Source organism: Triturus cristatus, chromosome 2_1 (assembly GCF_964204655.1).
Source record: "Triturus cristatus chromosome 2_1, aTriCri1.1, whole genome shotgun sequence".
NCBI lineage: Eukaryota > Metazoa > Chordata > Amphibia > Caudata > Salamandridae > Triturus > Triturus cristatus.
Genome location: NC_140581.1, coordinates 1,073,324,574 through 1,073,346,609, shown reverse-complemented (window position 1 = coordinate 1,073,346,609; position 22,036 = coordinate 1,073,324,574). Strand labels below are relative to the sequence as shown.

Below are 22,036 nucleotides of genomic sequence, written 5' to 3'. Positions count from 1 at the left end.
TTCTCACCATAACCAGCTCAGATCCGCTGTACAGAGCAAAAGCTTTCACACAAGAAAGCCATAAGTCATTTAGTCATAAAATTACAAATCAGTGCAAAATTATATTTTACAACACTATATACAACCCCTACCACAGATCTAGCATGGATTAGAACTGTGTAAAGTTCACCACAAGGGTTTATTAGAGGGAATAACCAACACAAAAGTCATTGTTTAGTACCATCTTCTGTGGCATGCTATGTAACAAAATAACTCTATAGGCTTTAATACTGTGTAATGTAACAATCATCCATCTTTAAAGGCCTATTGGATTTAAAGCATGCTTTTCACAATAACTAAGCCAGGTCCTACTGCCTTTCTCCTAACTTTTCATAATAAAAAAAAAAAAAGAAGCAGATGTATAGCCTTTTGTTGGCTTGTCACAATAACCAACTCAGTCCTACGGTTTTACAAAACAACCATACCTTGAAAGAGGGGCAAACACAAATTATCACAAAAGTAAATCTTCTACCACCAAGGTTTGTCAGAGGACGTAATCAAGACCCATACCTAATATGGTTACCTGTGACATTCGATGTAATGAATTGCATATCTATAGTCATCAGCAGAGTTCAATATTAACACCCACCATTAAAGTTCTATTGGTGCCAACACATGCTTTTTACAATAAAACCAAGCATTTGCAATGCAATAGGTCTCACATTTTCAAAACTTTGACCTATTGGTATTGTAAATGACAATGCCTTTTATTATTGCAGGTTTGTTTTTTAAACACATAAATAAAAGGCATTGTCATTTACAATGCCAATAGCTCAAAATCTCGCAAATGCGCGACCTATTGCATTGCAAATGCTTGTTATAATTTTCTGTCATTCTTGGGCCTCAAATCAACATGAACAAATGGCCAGCACTTAGCAACCTTACTTACCAGTGACTGGGAAATGCTGGAGGTGCAAGAATGGCTCCAGTACTGCTCTACTTATTGTCTCCATGCAATGCTGCTGGTGTCCATGGCAATGTAAGCATGGGCACCGGAGGGGCCCAAGATAGTGACTTCGACCAACCAGTCTGCACAATGGAATAATCCACTTGTCCCTCATGTTTTTCTAATAGGGGCAGAAGAATAACAAGTGGACTATTGATTCTGCACTGGCTTTACAAGTTGGGCAGAGGGTATCCATGGAAACATTACGGCTCCATTTACTGCAAAACACTCTAGTTGGTAAAGTCTTATAACGAAACTGTATTTAAAAAAACTGCGAGCCAAGGGAGGAACAATTTCATCAACTTAATGTCTATAGAATCCCTAGACAAGGTGCCCGCTGCATTCAATGTTTCCTTCGCCATAGTTAATTACCAATAGATTGATTTGGCCCTTGCCTTTGATACCAGAGAGAGCCTTTCGGGATCAAACCAGAAGACTTTTGCCTTTCATTTTCTTTCCTCCTTTCCTTACTTCTTTTATTTTCTCTTTTTTTTTACTTCATTCCTTTTTCGTTCCTTTCTTGAATCTTTATTTCATGCCTTCTTTACTTAAACTTTTTGTATTCTTTACTTTTTTCTTTTTTATCTTTTCCTTTCACTTCTTTACTTTTTTTCTTTCCTTCATTCTTTGTTTTGCAATCTTTTTTATTCTTTCCTTTTTTTAGGCCGTGGCTAGTGCAGCGCACATGCGCTGCTTGCTCGACTTTTAGTAATGGGCTTTAGAAAGCTCACCACATGCTTGTGCTTGTGGTGATGTTTTTCTCCCAGGCTATTGGGCTTTGCGTGCGTCTTTCTAAGAAAGACAGCACGCACTTTGGAAAAGGCGGGTGCATGTCCCACTTTTGCTCTGCCCACGGCCTATTGCTTGCGGTTACCCGCACAGGCCACATCTGTTTTCAATTATCGTGCCCAGACACGGGTGCGATAATTGAAAACAGATCGCTCGCTGTGGAGCGCGCACCACCCGCGTCCTTGTCTAGTTGTGAAGATGGGGTGATGTGCAAGTATTGTTTGTGAAGATGGGGTATGCTTGTTTAGTGGGTATGTGCGCGGTTTGTAAAGTGTACCGGGTTTTGTTGTGAATGTGGGTAGTTTGCATGCATGTTGGTTGATAGTGTGCACGTGGGAGCTTTGTTTACATGTGGATGGTTTGTAGGCATGTGGAGGTTTTGTTCATCAAATGTCCATGGCTCTGAATATTGCAGTTATTGTGGATACACACGGGTCAGTGAGTCCCTAGAGGCCATTATACGTGGGTTTCAGAAGTCTCTGTTCCTTTAAAGTTAGTAAAATACGTACAACACCGGTACGGATGATCTGCGCGTGCCAGATGATGCAGGGCAGGAGCAACATTTTACTTTACCACACGTCCAGGGAGCATGCTTATTTGGTCCACCTGACAGTAGCCCAGAGTAAATGTCTCACTACCTTTGAACATTTATATATTGTCATATTGTTGTAACTAACTGATTTTCTTTTAACATAAGACTTCCCTGTGGTCTTCCTCATCCGCATTTAATCTTACAGACTCCCACATCACGTAAGTTAATATAGGTATTTGCATAACAGGGACACGGGAATAGGCAGGTGGCTTTTCTGTATCCTGCTCAGACTAATTCCAATTCATTGGAATGACTGCCACCTAGCGGCACGACCTCCAATATACTAAAAGTGTAAGTCACAGAGCACTATTGTCAAATCATTGAGCAGCAGAATTCTGACCGGATGAGCTATCAGGCAACGTGTTTACCAGATAAATGGTATACAACAAGCATTGGCATAGCCAATAGGTCTCGCCCTTGGGATCTTATAAGTATTTAGTTATGCAGCAGGTCCCAAAGGCGAGACCTATTGGCTATGCCAATGTTTGTCATTCTTTCTTTCTTGCCTTCTTTGTTTCCTATTTCTTGTTCCCTCCCTTCTTTATCTTCTTTCCTTCTTTTTGCCCTCTATCAATCTTTCTTTTTACCTTCTTTATTTCTCTTACCTTCTTTCTTTCCTTTCACCTTCATTTTGTTTGCCTTTTCCTTCTTCCCTGCCTTCCTTTTTTGCCCTTCTTCATTCTTTTTTTGTTTTCCTTCCTTACTTCCTTTCCTTCTTCTTGCCTTCTTTCTCAAAGGCGAGGCTAACAGCCAATGCCAGGCCACTGGCTTTTTTAGGTCTGGGTTAGTCAAGACCTTTGGATTTTATTAAAAGTATGTGTAAGTTATTTATAAGCGTTTTCAGATAGACTTCATCCATTAGTCTGCGATTGTCTCATTCATATTTTGCAGCATGCATCAAGGGGAAATGTTAGCCCACTTCAGCCATTGACTAACTTCACTAAGAGTTATGGCATGCTGCTATTTCACAAGGCGGTACAAAAGGGGGTGGTGATGGACGGAGCATCAGAACCAATCAAACACTCACACCCAGTCAACAGATCTGGGTTTGATCCATCACCGTTCTTTAGCCCACTCTGCCACCCCAGTTTTAAAACAATTTCACCTTTACCACAGTTTTATTTGTAGATTTAATGAGGGCACTGCAGCTTCCCGACCAATAAAGTGTTGCAAAAACCATGACAACGAATTCTGTAGAGAATCTTATGGCAAAGAGAACTTACATAACAAAGCTAAGGAAGATGCAAACTCAAGTGTACATATAGTAAGACTGATGGTAGAGTCAAATAAATAAGGAGGAGGAGTGGAATATTTGATAAATACAGTCAAAGAAGGCTAGGCAGACCCTCCAGGATTTTGCGATTTGCAAAAAAACAAAAACAAAAAAAAAAAAAACCAAAATCGGCAGTTTTGAAAAAAGTCAGCGATTTTTATTATTCTGCCCACGAAATTTGAAAACGCAATCCTTTTTTTTTTTTACAAGGCACTCCAGCTCATTATTTCTGTGCCCTTTATAAAAGCATCTGTACTCATTTCATCAAGACAAGGTTCGAGTATTGTTAGAACTCACGCCGACCTCTGAACTTAATCTTGAAGAAGCCGCAGCAGCCATCTCGGAGGATCAAAAGTCACTCAACGAGGCAGCTGCCCACTTCTGTGAAAGCCTAAGCTGGTATATGCGCACATACACTGTAAGGGTTTATTAAACTTACACTCGTGTTAATATATGTTCAAGAAAACCAGAAAAAGTATTTGAAAATCATTTAGTAAATGTGCGATTAAACAATGTTAGAAAATATATAGTATTTCTATTGGAATGTCTCCAGTTCGTCAATACTGAGCACAACATTCTGGGATTTGAATTATATTTTCGGCCATTACTTTATGACACATTTCTGAGACTTCTTGTTCACACCGTGTGTGTTTGTTAGTCGCATTGAATACATGAGACGCAGCCGGGCATCGAATTCCACGTGCTTCGTGACAACAACAAAAAACCTGGCAAAATATTATTGAAGGATATAATAAAACGATCTGTGACACAATATTTATTGCATGCAAGGAATTGGCAGTGCACGAGCACGGTTATTTTTCATTATTTGAAGACTCATAAATGTCAGATACTTTGAGATGAGTCAAATTACATTCAAAACCAGAAAGGGGAAAGGCACAGACCCTTGATTACAGTGACTGTAATCAAGGGAAAGCATTGCTTGCATACTTCGCAGCTCGTGGTGAGTGAGGCAAGGTGACAGGATGTGGCGTTAACAGTCAAAACTGCAGACTCTGGAACAGGAGCACTCGGTTCGAGTCTCGGCGTTGGTTCTTCACCCTGTGATTCTGGGCAAATAACTTAAACACTAAAAACATGAATATATCCTTGTGTAAAGTAACTGGCGCTCAGGTAAAGTGCTCCAATCAATACCTTCGGGTTGAGTTTGCACTTTTTCATATTTATATTTATAGCGCAGAGTCCAAAAAGACCACTTCTAAACTACCCCAGCTACTCTGTGGAAACTTTGAACAGCTTAATGATGTGAGAGGGTAAGTCAGAGGTGACTAGCAGGGTGAGAGGCGTAGGTTTAGCCCATTAGGAAGAAGATTTCTAGTTTGAAATAGTAACACATGTTCTATGAATAGTCAATTTCTACATTTTGCATTGAATTAAAGTTGAACTTACATGCCTGAAACAGATAAAATACAGAAGGTACGCTGAATACAAATTCACATATGATGGACCCCTTTTCTGCGGCAAACGTGTGACTCCTGGTGAACACCCCATACATGGCACAATTCCTTACATTTTTTACTCCCATCACAACACTCCTCCTGCCTGCATCCAAATGGAATCTTGATGAGCTAATGATTACGTCTTCACCTTCAAAGGAGAAACTGAAAGCAGCTTGCTTTGCAGCTCACTTTTCTAAAGATCTTTCAATCTAGTCAGACCCCCCAGGACAGCCACGGCCCGTATAGGGCGTGCTAGCGGGGCGGTGATGTAGGGCGGGGAGGGGCAGGGGGTTGTAAAATGCGGCATATGGCCGATTTCAGGTAAGTAACGAAAAAATGTTGTTGCGTGCGCTGCATCGCATTTGGCAATGCAGCCCGCGCAACGAAATTTGTTTTTTTTCCCGTTACTTACCTGAAATTGGCCGTATGCTGCATTTTACAACCCCCCACCCTGCCCCACCCCCGCCCTACGTCACCACCCCGCTAGCACGCCCTATAAGGGCCGTGGCTGCCCCAGGATATTGCGGCATGGATTAGCAAATTTAGCGGTACAAGGAATAGTACCAGGGTGTTAGGTGCATGCTCAAGTCGACTTATGAGGACTGAACCAGGTAAGCAGGTGGTGACCTCCCTATGCAGTCTGTCTCACTTATTTGGACCAGCCACTATGATTCTGCGCCCTAGGGTGCCTGAGGAAGAGGTGTCCTGCCTCACGGATCCGGGAGGCAGCGGTGACCCGGCAGAGGTGCATACATGGGCACTAGAACATCCCAGGGGGTTAGGACTTGAGCTGTGCTTCGTAGAGCTGTAGACACTTTAAACATGCCTATTGCAAAGTGGAATACTCTGCTAAAACAGTTTCCATTGATTTCAGGCTAAAAAGGAATGATTTTGAGTAAAATAAAGTGCTGCTAAATTTCCATATTTGTGCCGCTAAATTTCCATATTTGTGCCGTTAAATTTCCATATTTGTGCCGCTAAATTTGCTAATCCATGCCGCAATATCCTGGGGGGTCTGGCTAGGAAATATCCAGGTTTTGTCCGTTGGATAAAGGAAGGCGATTGTGGTGAATACCTATAATAGAAAATGAGGAATAAGCAAGACTTTTAGAGTGGTCAAGGACGAGCCCAAACAACCTTCTCTGACCAATATCCCACTGCATCCAGGGTTTTTGAAAAGTCACTTTTGGCCACTGTCACCCAAGGGCTGGCTTTAAAAATTCAATAAAAACGTTTTATTTCCACAAATATCTTTAGACAACCATTCATTATATAGTTACCCCTTCAGTTTGACCTTAGTACACAAATGGATAAGGCATGGATTTGAACTGTCCTATATACATGTTCTCTAATAAAAAAAATAATATAAGACTGAGTGATTTACTTCTAATATACAGTCTAAAGTTCAGGGACGTAAAACAGGAAGGCAGTATGCCACTGAAGGGACAGTCATACTTTCTTAGAGTGACTTGTTTGGGAATTTTCATGACCAATCAATAGTCTTCTTGACAGTACTTTAACACCTGAGAGGCATGCAAGACATCACCAGTAACTTCCAAAATTGTCAACATATTTAGCAAAGGCCCGTATCCTCAAACCATCCAAAAATATGCTGTTGTCCCAGTTTTTCACACCTAGAGCAACCTACAAAGCTTACCGTCTTTGAGCGCCAACACCTGCAATAAACTGCCTTAGCGAGATGCAAATCCTCAATGTTGATCTCGTTTACTACTTTTGGGTTCTCCTTCTGGATCTTCAGATTAATCAGGCTGTCCTTCTGTCCTTTTTTCTTCATCAGGAATGGCCGAATTGCAAGATATCCAAGCAGAGCCAAGACACCCAAGAACGGCAATAACCGCAGCCATTCTGAAACTGAATAAAGGCAGTTAGTTTACACTATATAGAACAAGCAAAACACGCAAGGTGTGCCGCTTAATCAAACGTTTTCTTAAAGGCCCATTGGATTTCCCTTGCTATCAAATCTCACGTTACTCAAAGTAGAGATCCATGTTTGCATCATTTGCAGGCTGCCCCAACAATTGTTATTTCTAGCACTAATGAAGGAAAATACTGCCAGAGAATGTACAGCATAATTTGCGTTTTTGCCTCGTCCTTTAGATAACCTTGCTTCATAATTTGTTCCTCCATAATCCTAGTAGCTTTGGCAATAGTAGAAATTTGCACAGTGATTTAAACTACGTCATTATGATGTTGAAATCCGTATTTCACAGGGAACCATGAAATATGTTTTATATTTCACAGTTCCCTGTGAAATCTGGGTCCTGTGAAATAAAAGCACCCAAAACATGTGATATATGTTTGTATGAACGGATACAAATTAAAAAGACAACTGTCTATTACAGTGTAACAGCAAATGATACAATGAAAGAGCAAGCCTTTTCAACGGAAAGGTAGAAATAGAAGTTATGTGTATAAAGGTCTGGAATGTTGGGGATAATGTTAGAACATAGAAATTCATGGACATGTTTTGGTCTGCAAGGACAGACACCCAGAGAGGTAAAAACCAAATAATCCATCACTGAAAAGGAGTTAGGTGGTCAGAGCACTAACACCACTGAATAAATAATGCTATGCTTTAGTTCATATAGGGAAGATGTTCAACATAGGTTCAGGAGGGGTCATGCCACATTTTCCATAAATGTAATCCAAGCTGTTATTAACAGAGTCAGCCGTTAGCCTAAAACCAGCATGGATCTTAACCACAAGGACTTACGCTGGCCACTTATGTATTGCTTCCATCAAAACCATAACTGTTTCACATGTATTTTGTTTGCACACCTTCAGAAACTTAGGTGCTAGCTAGCTTCACTTGATTGATCAACAGTATCAATCAATGAGGACAAGTCATGCAGTACTAGCGAACAGTTCTGCCGTGGTCGATCAAAGTAGAAGATACTCAGAAACATCCAATTAAACACCTTTGCTCCCCAACAATGCCCGGACCACTGGAAGTTCAGGAAAATCCTGAAAACTGCCCTGTTTATAGACTAATACCCCGACTAATGCTTCTCTGCAAATCCAGAGCGCTGAGATACCCTCTCGAGGGTGATTCAATGCGCTATATAAACATATAAATCAAGTCAAATCAAATCAAACATTGTATGAATGCCAATTTGTGGTCAGCTCTGACATGACTCACTGTGGTCCAATGGGTTTAACTCCTACCTATATGGCAACCATTATGCTGGACTGAATCTTTGCCTCAACCACCAACATCTCCAATCCCACTATTTGCAACAATAACTTGTCAGATGACTCCTTGATTTCGTTTCATTACTCCGGAGTTAAATTGCCCCCAGACAGAATGTTAGCATTATTTCTAAATCAAGGTACAAATTATTGCGCAAGACTGACGCTATGGTATATCATTATATTACCAGACCATCCAGTTCCGGGCTGAAGGAAGCCGCCCGAGTCTCATGATCTTCTAAATGGAAAGCTCACTGCCTTTGTAGACCGTTGTATACCTACATCTAAACACCCAACTCCGTTCATAGCTCACAACTCTACCAACAGATGGTATGCAACAGATCTAAGAGCAATGTGTCTCCAGACAAGGACAGCACAATGTAAGTGGAGACTAGACTACTTAAACGAATTGCATAGCAGGTTCAAATCACAGCTCAAACTATATAGAGAGCTAATGCACGTCACAATGGCTTCCTTACTTTTTGGGGGAAAATGTGGGCTCTTCCTCGTCTTCGACACAAATTATTTGCAGCTGCAAGTAGTTTTATGTCACCCATTGCTGTATTGCATACACAACCCTGTCACATGACCTTCGTGACAGACTTGCTATTGACATATGATAAAGTGAACCTTGTTTCTTAGGATATCGGCTCCTCTCTACCTCAGGTTCGGATTGAATGGCCTTTGCATACACCAAACCACAACACTATCTCTACGTACACGTCCCGTCCCATTAAGTAGGTATTCCACCTCAGTGACCTTCCAGTGATCCATAAAAAGGACTTGGCTTACCAGCATCCTCCTCTTTCCGTTTTCCTCAGACATGCTTAATGGTAAGAAGTGATAGAGGCTTCTGCAGTGTTTTGAGCATCTATCCCTCCTAGAGTTTTGCCTTCTGCAAGTCTTGAGGTAAATAGGAGAGATTTGTACAGTCAATTCCTGGTGCAAGCGAGTCATGGCAAGTCAAAAGGGAGGGGCTATGCCTTGTTTACAACCCTCATCATGTTAAACGAATCTAAACCCACTGAGACCAAACAAATTATTGGAAGTCCTGCTTGTTTGTCTCTGCTAAATCCCCTTTTTGGGAAGGTTTTGTACAAATGTATGGATATTGGGTTTGTGCTTAAGATGCATATGTGCAGACTTTCAGTTTCTGCAGAGCATGGTGACTTTCTTATAAGAAGTCATAAACGGAAGTAAGTTAAAGGCAACCCAATCTGTTTGATGTGAGTGTTGTTGGTTCACATTAAATCTTAATACAATTTTCTGCCTGAGGGAAATAAATCCTTTGTTTAAAAGACAATGAACAAGAATTCCAAAAAAGGAAGCATACGTACGAGTCATCATCCTCATGTCAATCCTCGACTCCTGTGACAAAGCACAGGAGGGAGAAAGTGGTAAAAAGGTTAATGAGAATTGTTGTTAAACGAATAGCTGAGCTAAAAAAGTAAAAAAAGAAGGCTAACTGAAAGATGCCGTGAACCCTGACTGGGAGTCTGTGCCAGTTTTACAGAGCTCTAAGAAAGAGATTTTGCCACAGAACAAAGGCTAAAAGGTGTGAAAAGATCTGTTGCCGTCAACTCTTGACCAAGAGGGTGAATATATGGGATTACCAGCTGCAGAGCTTCTGAGTGCATTTAAACAACCTTATTAAACAAGCATTTACAATGCAATAGGTCTCGCAACTGCGAGTTTTGGAGCTATTGGCATTGTAAATGGCAATGCCTTTTTAAACAAGTTTATGCTATTGGCATTGTAAATGAGAATGCCTTTCATTTATGTTTTAAAAATGAAAACAAAAATAAAAGGCATTGTTATTTGCAATGTCAATAGCTCAAACTCGCGTAAATGCGAGACCTATTGCATTGGAAATGCTTGTTAAAGGTTAGCAGTCATCATTAGAATTCCGCTTCCGATTGGTTCTTCCAGCAGGTTGGTTCAACCTACACAATGGTATATGTCTCACATTGATTGAGCGAGGTTTGAAGCGCGGCAATCCGGACCTGCAAAGCCTGCTATTCGGTTGTTAAAGTTTGACAAAGTAAAGCTGTAATGCTTCTCAGTCCCGAAGTGTTGCCTCCTGCTCTTCCGGTACAGAGACCCCCAAACAGCTCTGCCATGGAGCCTCAGTAGTGCTCAGAAGCAGCTTCTCATGTTCCAGTACTGAAACCACACTGAGCGCTGCCCTCGCGCCCAACGTTGTCCATTACACTATGGCTTGATGGGCACCAAATCTCTCTCAATGCACCTCTATCCTAAACTTCAATCTTCTGCCTTGGCCGCCTCTCCTCTGTATCTTCTGAGACGCGATTGATTTACTGTGTACACTAAACAAATGCGCAGTCGTCACTTCTTTCCTATCCCTTTAACTCCAGACTTCAAACCCCGCGTCCCCTCCCACGAGCCACAATGCGCCCACCTCACCGCTGCTGGCACAAGACCCTTTTACTGCTGCTGAATGCATTTGCTCAGCGAGGTGTGGTCACTGCCCATTGTTGTGGCATTTTAATTTTAAATAGGCAGTTTGGGAGGGAGCAGATAAACCCACAATGCACTGCAGCCCGAGGCAGAGTGGAACGAGAGATTAGGAGCAGGGGCCTGTGGTGGGGGAGAAGAGACACCCCGGCCTGTCACAGATAAAGTATATGGTAGCGCCTAGAAGCAGCACTTACTGGCCGTACATGGAAAAAGCGAACTTTCATAAGAGTGAAGAGATTTGCACATAGTAAATCATAATGCCTCAGAATTAGGGCTTTTATTAGAAAGTTATAAAAGCACGCCATTCAGGACCACAGGATGTTGAGGGTCTCTACTGAGACTAGAACCCGGTCCCCCAACTTCAAGGTCCACCGCTTTAGCCGTTAGGCCATATCCTATTGCTGTGGGTAGGCCCAGCAGGACACGTTAATCACAAGAGCTCATGCTGTATATATCCATCCTAAACCACAACAAGGTCTTTGTAATGTATAAACTATAGCCCTACGAAGCTGTGCTGGGCATCTGGTGTTTTTACAAGATCTCATTAAAACATTTTCCAGTGGAATGCGCAGTAAGAAGCACAGTGTTAAAAACCTGCCCCATTGTTCCCCGCTTGGTGTGCAGTCAGCAAAGCGCCAAAAGACTGCCCTCTTGGTGATTCTCATAGTTGCACGAGCTTCGCTCTCCGAGCTCCTAATGCAGAGGGAGGGTGCGGAGAGGGTGTGCTTGATTCCGTGTGACTTTACCAGTGAATTCTACATTGAAATTTCCAAAGAGACTTGGGACGATGAAAATAAGTAATAATGTCACTGGTGTTTATTAATTATTTTTTCTGAATTTTTCATATAGCGCGGATTTGACCAAAAGTATCTGAGCGCTTTACGTGAGCACCAGTGGCGTTACAGACGGAACACTGATTTTGTTAGGCACGGGGAGATTAAGTATTTTGCCCAGGACCACAGGATGTTGAGGGTTTCTACAGGGTGCGGAGAGCGTGCACTTCACGTGCACCCAGAGAACAAATAACACCTGGACACAAATCAGAGGAGCCTCGTTGTGCACAGTACATTATATTGAGAGGCTGTAGTGAAAAAACAGGCGCTGGCAGCCTGCAATTGAAAAACAAGTAAACACCAGGACAGGGGCTTTAAAAATGGCGGCGCGTGTTAGCGCCCAAAGGCCAGCCCTACGAAGCTGTGCTGGGCATCTGGTGTTTTTACAAGATCTCATTAAAACATTTTCCAGTGGAATGCGCAGTAAGAAGCACAGTGTTAAAAACCTGCCCCATTGTTCCCCGCTTGGTGTGCAGTCAGCAAAGCGCCAAAAGGCTGCCCTCTTGGCGATTCTCACAGTTGCACGAGCTTCGCTCTCCGAGCTCCCAATGCAGAGGGAGGGTGCGGAGAGCGTGTGCTTGATTCCGTGAGACTTTACCAGTGAATTCTACATTCAAAATTTCCAAATGAGACTGGGGCCGATGCAAATAAGTAATAATGTAACGGTGTTTATTAAAAACAATCTGAGTTTTTTTTATATAGCGTGGACTCGACCGAAAGTATCTGAGCGCTTTACATGAGCACCAGTGGCGTTACAGACGGAACATTGATTTTGTTAGGCACGGGGAGATTAACTAGAAGCAATAACACACGCTCAAAGGTAAAGACATTCCTGTATTCAGAGATACTAGCCCCACAGTCTGCCGGAATACCCCTGTCCTCCCCGTGACGCCTTGCGCCTCTGAGCTCTGTGCCTGCCTGCCGCCAACCAACCACAGAGCCGACTGGTGCATGCTCCACGCGTGAAGGTAGCGTGGTTGCAGGAAGCCCGGAACACTGGCTCACATGCTTCACAGCTGTCGTGAAGACTTTTCTTATCTGCTTGTTAAATAAACAAGCAGATAAGAAAAGTATTCACAACAGCCTTGAAGCAGGCGAACCAGTCCTGGTGGGCCGGACAAAAAAGCGAAAAGGAGGCATACCAGAAAGCTTATTTACAATGGCAGCCCACCATTTAGCATAAACGGTGACGCCAGCCAATGGAAATAAGGGGCGGGGCTTCAAGCCCTTTTCTAAAACTCCTCATTAGCAATAAATCACGCCAAGCGAGCTACGCATGTGCGCAGCAACGCTAGGCGAGACCTAAAAAGGTCCAGGTGACTTCTCCGGTGATTTTTCAAACACACCACAATGTGATGTATGTGGCAGAAAGGGAGAGCAAGGACCCAGGCAGAATTTCCATTTTTAGAGTCATAACCAAGTTGTATCCTTTGGAAGAGATGAATAAAAAACTTTCAGACACTGTCACAGTAGATTTCTTTTGTCAGATAGTTGGGTGGTAGGACGTCGACCACTGACGAGGTTGCCATGAAAGTATCATCAGATAAGAATGTTGTCTCTACTCTGGAAAAATAAACCCATCCATGGTCTCATTTAGCCTTAAGGGCCTATATCTAAAGAGCCTTTACAACCGAATCACTGATCAAGGTCTTCAAATTCGGTTTAAAGCAACAGGTGGAGGATCGGAATACTCTTCAATTCTTGAAGGAAAGAAGAAAAAGATACAATTTCTATGTAATTTTCCATTCGATTTTGTCAGTGCAATGATTCTGGGAGAGAGTGTTCCTGTTTTAGCATGTAGAAACTAATGACCTGGCAAATTGAAGCATCACAGAATTCAGCAACCCTTGCATGCCTTTTGATGGGATTAAGCAATTCGTAGCTAAACCTGAAGAGAGGCTTTGCTGTTTTTTCGAAGAGAGAAACATTACTCCTTGTTCACGCAACAACAGTCTTCAATAGGCAAATTTCCCTTTCTGACTTCAAGAAGACAAAATAATTTAATCAAAACCAGAAGCAAGGAAAGAACTTTGGTAAAATAAAACAGACATAGCAGCAAATGTCACCATCAGAATAGTCTTACACCTAGCTAAGCAGAGAATCTCCCAAATCTGTCAGTAGGAGGACGAATTCAATATTTTCTGAAAAACTGGTAGCAGTCTACTTCGAACGCATGAGTGTTGCAGGAGGATCATTAAATACGAATTCTATCTACTCCTCCAGAGTCAGGCCTCGGCATGGTACGATGGCTAAAGAATGCATTGAAGAGAATGGCATTTATGAAATCCAATCAAGATCTACAAACTAAGAATGTGGTAATTTCAGTCCCAGGAAAGGAAAATAGAAGGGGAATTTATTCCATCCTCTTTTTGGCCCCCAACATAGTGGGGCGACTCAAAATGATAATAGAAGTTTCTGAAGCAGTGGGTGAGGAAGAAATCAATCAGAATCGAAAGGCATCAGAAGATTATGCCCCAGGTACAAGCAGAAAACTACTTGGTGACAGTGTTCTAAAAGGAAGCCTACTTCCATATTGCCATCGCCCAGGGGCATCAAAAGCCCATGAGGTTTTGTGTCTAAGAGAAATACTTGCAATTTGGAGACCTTCCACTTGGACTCAAGTGTGCACCGCAAGTCTCCGTTGGTGACAGTGATTCGTTTTCAATGGTGGAGCATTTATCAGTATTTGGACAACTGGCTGCTTCGCACTCAATCAAAGTTGTCCAGCAATAAAGGCCTGGAAGTGATACAGGAATGTCTGTGCCATCATGGGTTTCTTATAAACTCAAAAGGTACTAGATTGAACCCTCAAAAGCATTGCGTTCATCAGACCACTGTTCAGGTGAGACCTAGACATGGTATTTCTTCCAGATTAGAGGATGTCAGCTATTCAACACCTGGTCTTAAACACAATGTCTCAAGCTCTAGCAAGAATAATGTTGGTGTTGCAGGGCCATATGGGGTCATGCCTTTCCATGGTTTCATGGGCCTTTCTGCACATGTACCCACTGGTCCTTCACCTGCACAAGTTTGGGTATTCAGTGTCCCAGAAGTCAGAGACTCCGATTCCTCTACCAGATCAAATAAAGCAGTCCCTCTAATGGTGGCTGGAAGTGGGCAATTTGGAGAAGGCACTTCCTCTTCATCCAGGGGCCACTTGCATAGGGACAACAGATGCAAATTCTTTTGGATGCACCAAGCGGCACACTGGTAGATTATTTTACTCAAGGGGAACAGACTCTTCCGGAGAGCCTGCATTCATCCATTTGGAGTGCCGACGGCAGTCTTCCAGGATTTCTTTCAAGGGAAAACTTCCCTAGGAACATTGGATAAAGTGGTGGTAGCCTCATTTGAGAATCATCAGGGAGGGACCTTCAACAGAGCCCTGGGTTTGATAACCAAGCAGTTGAGCTTTTCGGCAGAAAGGCATCCGTTCCTGAAGAACAAATATATTAGGGTAAAAAACAACAAGAAGGCAGATTACATCATTGGCCTAGGAGATCGTGATGTCCTCGCCTTCAATCCCTAGAACTCGAACCTCCCTGGTATCTTCCTCTAAACCCATCCATTCATCAGAGCAATCTCCTCTCACTCTACCTCCAAAAACGTGTTGCTTTTGGGTTGGAGGCTGAAAGGGAAGGGATGCAATAGAAAGGCCTTCCACCACATCTAGTGAAGGTGTTCCAAAACACCAGGAAACCCTCCACATTGAAGTACTATTTCAGGCACTGGGTAAATTTTCAAAAATGGGGATATAAAAAATCTGTCTTCATTGAATTATGATTCTTCTATTATTTTGCAATTTATGTGGGAAGGGTTTGGAATAATCTTTCTGTTACAACACTTTAGTCACAGTGAAGAGCATTAAGAGCATTCTGAGCACCCTGGCTTTTCACTTACTGAAGAGTTTCTCTTTGGCTCGATCTCATAAGAGGGTATGGACTCCTTCATTGGATCTCCCATTAGTCTATCAAGCTTTTGAGGGGGACTAGTTTGAGAAAACAATTATCAAGCTTCTTACAAATAAGTTGGCATTTCTGGTGGCTGTGAACTTGGCTTTAAGAATAGGGGAACATTGTGAATTGATTATCTCTTTTTCGGCAATTTTAGAAGCCAAACTGATTTTAAGACCAGAACCAGCATTTCTTCCCAAACTACTGACTCCTTTAGGTAGAACAATGCCTGGTCAGTTTGTTGTCTCATAGTACATTTACTGTGGTTATTGCTAAATTGCATACAACTTTAATGTGACAATGCGTCAGATATACAATTCCTATATACAGGACTTGGGCCTGTCCAGCACGCAGTACTAGGCTCTAAGTAACACGTTTAACAATAAGTCTTAAGGAAGTTGGACAGTACATCGACGTTTTGGTCTCTGTCGCTACATACTATTGAGACCATCTTCAGGACTATGGGTATTTCAAGATGACGGATGGCCCCTCTCTGAGGCCCAAGGGGAGAAGATTTGTAACTAGGACTGTCAAGGTTATTGAAGTCATGCAATCTAATGTCACCACAATTTGCGGTTTCAATGATGGTAAGATTGTTTCTTGTAGCTAATTATTCCACAAAGATACGGCCATCTGGCGACCAAATATAAATGGTTGCAAGCCAGAAATGTACTAGGGTGATGGAATCACAATTTTCAAGGTTCGACAAGAATGCTTCCATTGGGTCGCGGAACCACCATTTGTGTCCCCCCCCCGAGTTCAACATGAAGCTGCGTCAAACTCACATTGAACGCTGAGGGGCACATACAGGGATTCCGCGACCCAATGAAAGACATTGTTGAACCTTGAAAACTGCGATTCCTTCACCCTATTAAATTTACATCACACATACTGTAAGAAACTGGCTCTATATATACTGCACCAAAGTGAGGTACAGTGTGTATAGAGTCCAAGGGACTCCAGAGGTTAAAGTTAGATAGAACCTTACTCTCTAAAATTGTAGCTTGGTTGAGCAGTAAGGCAGTATCAGAGGACAGCGTAAAGCATTTGATGTACACAGTCAGCAAATGGTCTCACACACTCAAGAACTGAAATATAGGCCAATTGTTTTGTATAAAAAATATACTGTTGTTTTATTTCTAGAACCAAGCAAGCCTGGTACAGGTAAGCATATAAATACTTTGCAGTAGTAAATTACTTGTATGAACACAGTTCAAAATTGCGGTATGACTTGTACTGGTTTTGGTTACAGTTTTTAGTAAACAGTTTGCAACACATTGCTGGTACAGTACCTTCAAATGAATTGTCTTTTTAAGAAAAATGCAGTTAATTACTTTTCAGATTACTTTTGCTAACACAGGACTGGATCCTAGATTCAGCCCTAGGACATTTCCTGAAAACAGGTGAGTAAATGCGTTTTGGTTAAAGGTACGATTTTTAAGGAATATTATTGTATTTCAAAAGTTGACACTTAGAAACTTTTTCACATTGAATCACCAATGTTATCCTATGGGAGGAAATTCACTTAGCAGGTAAGTTACTTTTGCGTTACTTTTGTAATCCAGTGCTGGACTCCTAGATTCAGCACTGAGACATCTACTTAAAACAGGTAAGCAATTACGTGTTTGCAGTTTGTACGATTTTTAAAGAATATTCTTGTACACTTGAAAACTTTTTTCACAAAGAACCCCCAATGTTGTCCTATGGAAGGAAATTCAATTCACAGGTAAGTTACTTTTTAGTTACTTTTCTTACTCAGTGCTGGACACCTGGGTTCAGCACTGGGACCTTTCCTGCAAACAGTTGAGAAAATTTGGATAGGTTATAGCAACTTTTAAGGAATATTCTTAGTTTTCAAAAGTCAACACAGAAACTTTTTGGGAGGAAAAGTGTCAATGTTATCCTATAAAGAAAAGTGAGTTATCAGTCTCGAGGTAAGTAATCGGTCTTTTGAGTTAGGGTTCTGGGGTTAGACTCAGGGGTCTCCTAGGGTCAGTGATGCACTGTTGTTGCACCCCCAGTGGCACTAGGGCAGCCGGGTGCAGAGTGTTGAGGCCCAATGTTAGGAGGATAGGGAGGGGGTCCGGTTGTTGGCAGCTGGCAAGCAGGCCACTGGGTTGTGGGAGCAAAGCTCCTAGGGTTAAGCTCGGGGCAAGTTGGGGACCAAGTTAGCACCAAAGGGGCACCCTCAGTGGCGCTAGGGCAGCCAGGTGCAGGGTGCTGTTTTGAGGTCGGGTGCCTTGTTGATTTCAATGGAGATTCTCTGGGACAAAGAAACACTGCAGGCTCGGGGACGAGGATCTTCCAGGAGTGACCACCACTTCGAGGGGTAAGTTGGGATGTAGAGGGATGGTTAGGCACCTCTGGGTTGGGCACACAAGGCCGTGGAGCATCGGGTGCAGGGGTGCCTTTGGACGTCGGATTTTCTTACCCGCTCTGGTCGCGGTTCCTCTGGATTGAGGCTGCAGGCGTCATCTGGAGGCTTGAGGCAGGTCAGGGGTTGCCGGATCTCGGGTCAGGATCACCAGGGGGACATCCTTGTGGTGTTTGTTCACTCAAACACGGGCCGGGCTCGGCGGGTGCAGAGTGTGCTGGATTCGCGGTTCCTGGTTGGCACCAGAAGCTGCAGTTTAAACATGTCAGGTGTTCTCGGGAGAAACAGCTTGGAGAGTGGAGGCAGGCAGGTCCTCCGGGGTTTTTGAGGTTGCTGGCCGCTGGACACGCCGGGGCTTCGCAGGAGCAGGTTCACGGGGAGACAGGCCTGTAGGGCTGGGGCCAAGTCAGAGGGCGTCGTCCTCTTGTTAGCTCTGCACGGCTTTTCGTCCTTCTTTTCTTGTGGTTGCTGGATCTAAGGAAGGAGGGATCAGGGTGCCCGTAAATACTACATTTAAGGGCGTTACAGGTAGGTAAAGGGCAGGGACCAATGGGTCCCTTCCCTGGGGTGGGTACACCCCCTATTCTGCGACTCTCCAGTGGGAGGGGTGCAGGAGCCTGACCCTGACTGGCTAGGTCCCCCTATCCTCAAGATGGCGGGGACACGAGGTTGTGCTTCACCTCGCCTCCCCCATCTTAGGGGTGGAGTTGGCAGAGGTGGGCACACCTCTCTTCCTCACTTGTTTTTCCTGCCGGTTCTCCCGCCGAAAGTGGGGGGGTAGAACCAGTGGGGACCAGTTGCTGAAAGCAGTAAATGGTCTGGAGAGGCTCACAAAGGCGGCATGCCTTTGAAGCTTATCGTTCGTGAACCCCGCCCATCCTGGGGGAGGAGGCTTGGCACCTCTTCCCAGGATGTGCATTGTTTCAAGCCCCTGAGAGCAGCAAGCTCTCGACCCAGGGGTCCAGAAACATGTCTGGTGGTGGCAGCCTGCGCAGCCACTCAGTCAGGTCACTGGGAGTTGGTCGTTTTTTAGGGGGCATCTCTAAGATGCCCTGTGTGGTGCATTTTACATTAAACCCACACTGATGCCAGTGTGGGATTTAATGTGCTGAGAAGTTTGATACCAAACCTCCCAGTTTTCAGTGTAGCCATTATGGTGCTGTGGGGTTCGTAATGACAACCTCCCAGCACCATATACTCTTAATGGCAGCACTGCACTTACAGGGCCCAGGAATGGACCTGGGCACTGTACGGGTACAGGGCTCATGCACCTGTACCCTTACCACTGGCATAGGGCACCGAGCTAGAGGGGTGACTGATGTATGCCAGGGCAGTGGTTTGTGGGCATGGCACACAGGGATGTGTACCATGTCGACTCTTTGTTTTGTTCCGCACCCAGACACTCAGCCTGCAAAGGCAGTGTGTGTATGTCAGGGTACAGGGCCTCTAATGGTGGCACAATACGTGCTGAAGTCCTTAGGGGCCTTCTCTGGTCACAGTGCCCTGGGTACTTATAGTACCATTTACCAGGGGCTGACATGTGGCCAGAGATGCCAATTGGGTTTTGTTTTGGGGAAAGAACACAGGCCCTGGGGTCCTGATTGGCAGGGCCCCAGAGCACATCAAGTCAAAGCGCATCAGTAGTCTGGCAACAAAAAAAAAGGTGGGGGGTTTACTGCAACAGAAACCCACTTTCTCACACATACACATTGACAATCAATCATATGTTGATTAAAAGTGAACTTAGTCTAGTTACCCTGGTTGGACATTGTTGTAAATGTACTGATTGAGTGCTCAGACTTTTTTTTCTTACAGAATAAATCATGTGTGTTTAAATCAATGTACAGGATGTGTTACATAAGACAGTGAGGGTTACAAGGTGTAGGAGCCACATGTCCTTGATAGCTTACTGTGCAATATTAGAAGGATTACAAATTATGACCTGCAAGTAACAAAAGGAATCTCATTATTAAAAGCAGTAACCGACTTATCTATTTACATAAAATAAAAATCTGTCATCTGCCTGTTACATAATGCGCTTTGAAAGAGAAATATTAACCCTCAATGCTACTTAAATTGAAAACTGGGACTAGACAAAAACACAGATCTCTCCAGCAAATAGTTATCTTAACATTATTATTATTCGCTAAGATTTGCTGAGCACACACAGATCTCTGCAGCAGGTTCCTTAACCCCATAAGATATTTTAAAATGCAGAATTTGCTACAAATTTAGTATAACAGATTTTGTGCCACATTTCTCCTTGTGGCTAATTTCTTTGTGGCAGGGTTTTAAATAATGAATGTACAAGTTGAGGCCCAGATTTTGATCAGGGTTGCATCACTTTTTGGCACAACCCTGAGTGAAATCTCATTTGTTAAATATTGTAAAGCACTCAAATGTACTCATGGTACACCTGCTAAACATATGTGTGAGGTTTTAAGACCTGGTGTCACTTCTTGTGAGGTCATGGGTTGTGATGGCACTTCCTGTGATGCGGCGAACGATATCTTGTGCTGTGATGTCACGATGTGATGCACCATGATATCACTTGCATACTGCCTTACTTAGTAATGCCCCCTCCCCCCCCCAAATGTATTTTTTTAGGCTTCGCCTGCACGTTGATTGCGCTGTGCCTGTGAAATCTCTTGTATTTAATGTATGTTCAAAGTGGGCTTTTATAAGTTCTCAGAGCCGAATTACTGTGTTCATTCACTTTTGTGTGGAACTTGTTTTTTTTGGTTAGTTTACCCTGGCTGCACACATTTACAATACTTCTACTAAAGCTGTTCACACAGTTTAAGCCTGTTCACTATCAGGATAAGATCTCTTTCCACACAAAAGGCAGATAGCTTCTAACAGTATGCTGGAATGCTTGTTTGTTATTACTCAGCTATGTAAAGCACATGCTTTAGCCTTGGAACATGTGTTACATGTCCTATTCATGCCTCTGTACCTTTCTTTGCACTTTGTAGGCCTTATCGGATTGATTTTTTCAACTTAATATGTCTGGTCATTATGATAAAAGTCTAAATGTTGTAATAAGCATTGCATGTTAAAAATAAAGTTAATATGCAACAGCTATGCTATATTTTAATAAACAGGCAGCCACAAGTGCAGTTACCTTGCAGACAACAGGGTCATGATTTGAAAGGTGCAGCAAGTGCAGTAGCACCGGGCCCAAAAGTTGTCAGAACTCCTGTAAGCACATAATATTGCTATATTTGACTACTAAACAGGCAGTCACAATTAGAGTTACCTTCCAGTTAAAAGGGACTTGATATAAATGGTGCAGCAGGTGCAGTGGCACCGGGGCCAAAAGTTCTAGGGACCCCATTAAACCAGATTATTGCTAAAATTTAAACCTGAACAGGCATTCACAAGTGCCGTTATCTTGCTGGCAACAGGGTCATTATTTGAATGCTGCGGCAGGTGCACAGGCACCAGGCCCAAAAGGTATCAGAACTCCACTAGACACCTAATATTGCTAAACGTTACTACTAAACAAGACAGCGACACGTACATTTATCTAGCAAGCGTTAGGGTCAGGATTTCAATAGTGCAGCGCCACCCGGACCAAAAGCTCCAGGCAACCCACTAAACTCCTAATATTGCTATAGTTATTATATATTATTCTAAACCGGCACCACAAGTGCAGTTACCTTGCAGATAACAGGGTCATGATTTGAATGGTGCAGCAGGTGTAGTAGCACCAGGGTCAAAAGCTCTAGGCACCCAACTAAACACCTAATATTGCTATATTTTACTACTAAATAGGCAGTCACAAGTGCAGTTACCTTGCAGACAACAAGGTCATGATTTGAATGATGCAGCAGCATCAGGTCCAAAAGTTGCCAGAACTCCTCTAAACACATAATATTGCCATTACATCAATTAATTCCATTTCCCTATTTCATTCAAAATGTTGCTATTGGTTACCAGCACTATACCACTTGTTAAAAAATATATTGCCTTTGTGTACATAAACAAGTCATAACACTTTAACTGACTTTCTGTAACTGATATTGTGCCACTACTCAGGAAGCTACAACTTACAACAATAAACAGCTCATTATTAATCACATACGCGAA

The 22,036-nt window shown here is 43.0% G+C and overlaps 1 protein-coding gene across 1 annotated transcript in view; it reads right to left on the bottom strand.

Annotated features, from left to right (window-relative positions):
- Window positions 1-22,036, bottom strand: part of CISD2 (CDGSH iron sulfur domain 2) — a 44,286-nt gene that overhangs the window by 21,797 nt on the left and 453 nt on the right. The window contains exon 2 of the mRNA XM_085636156.1: window positions 6,754-6,968. Within this exon, the coding sequence (XP_085492282.1) occupies window positions 6,754-6,968 (215 nt within the window). The remainder of the gene's footprint in view (window positions 1-6,753; window positions 6,969-22,036) is intronic.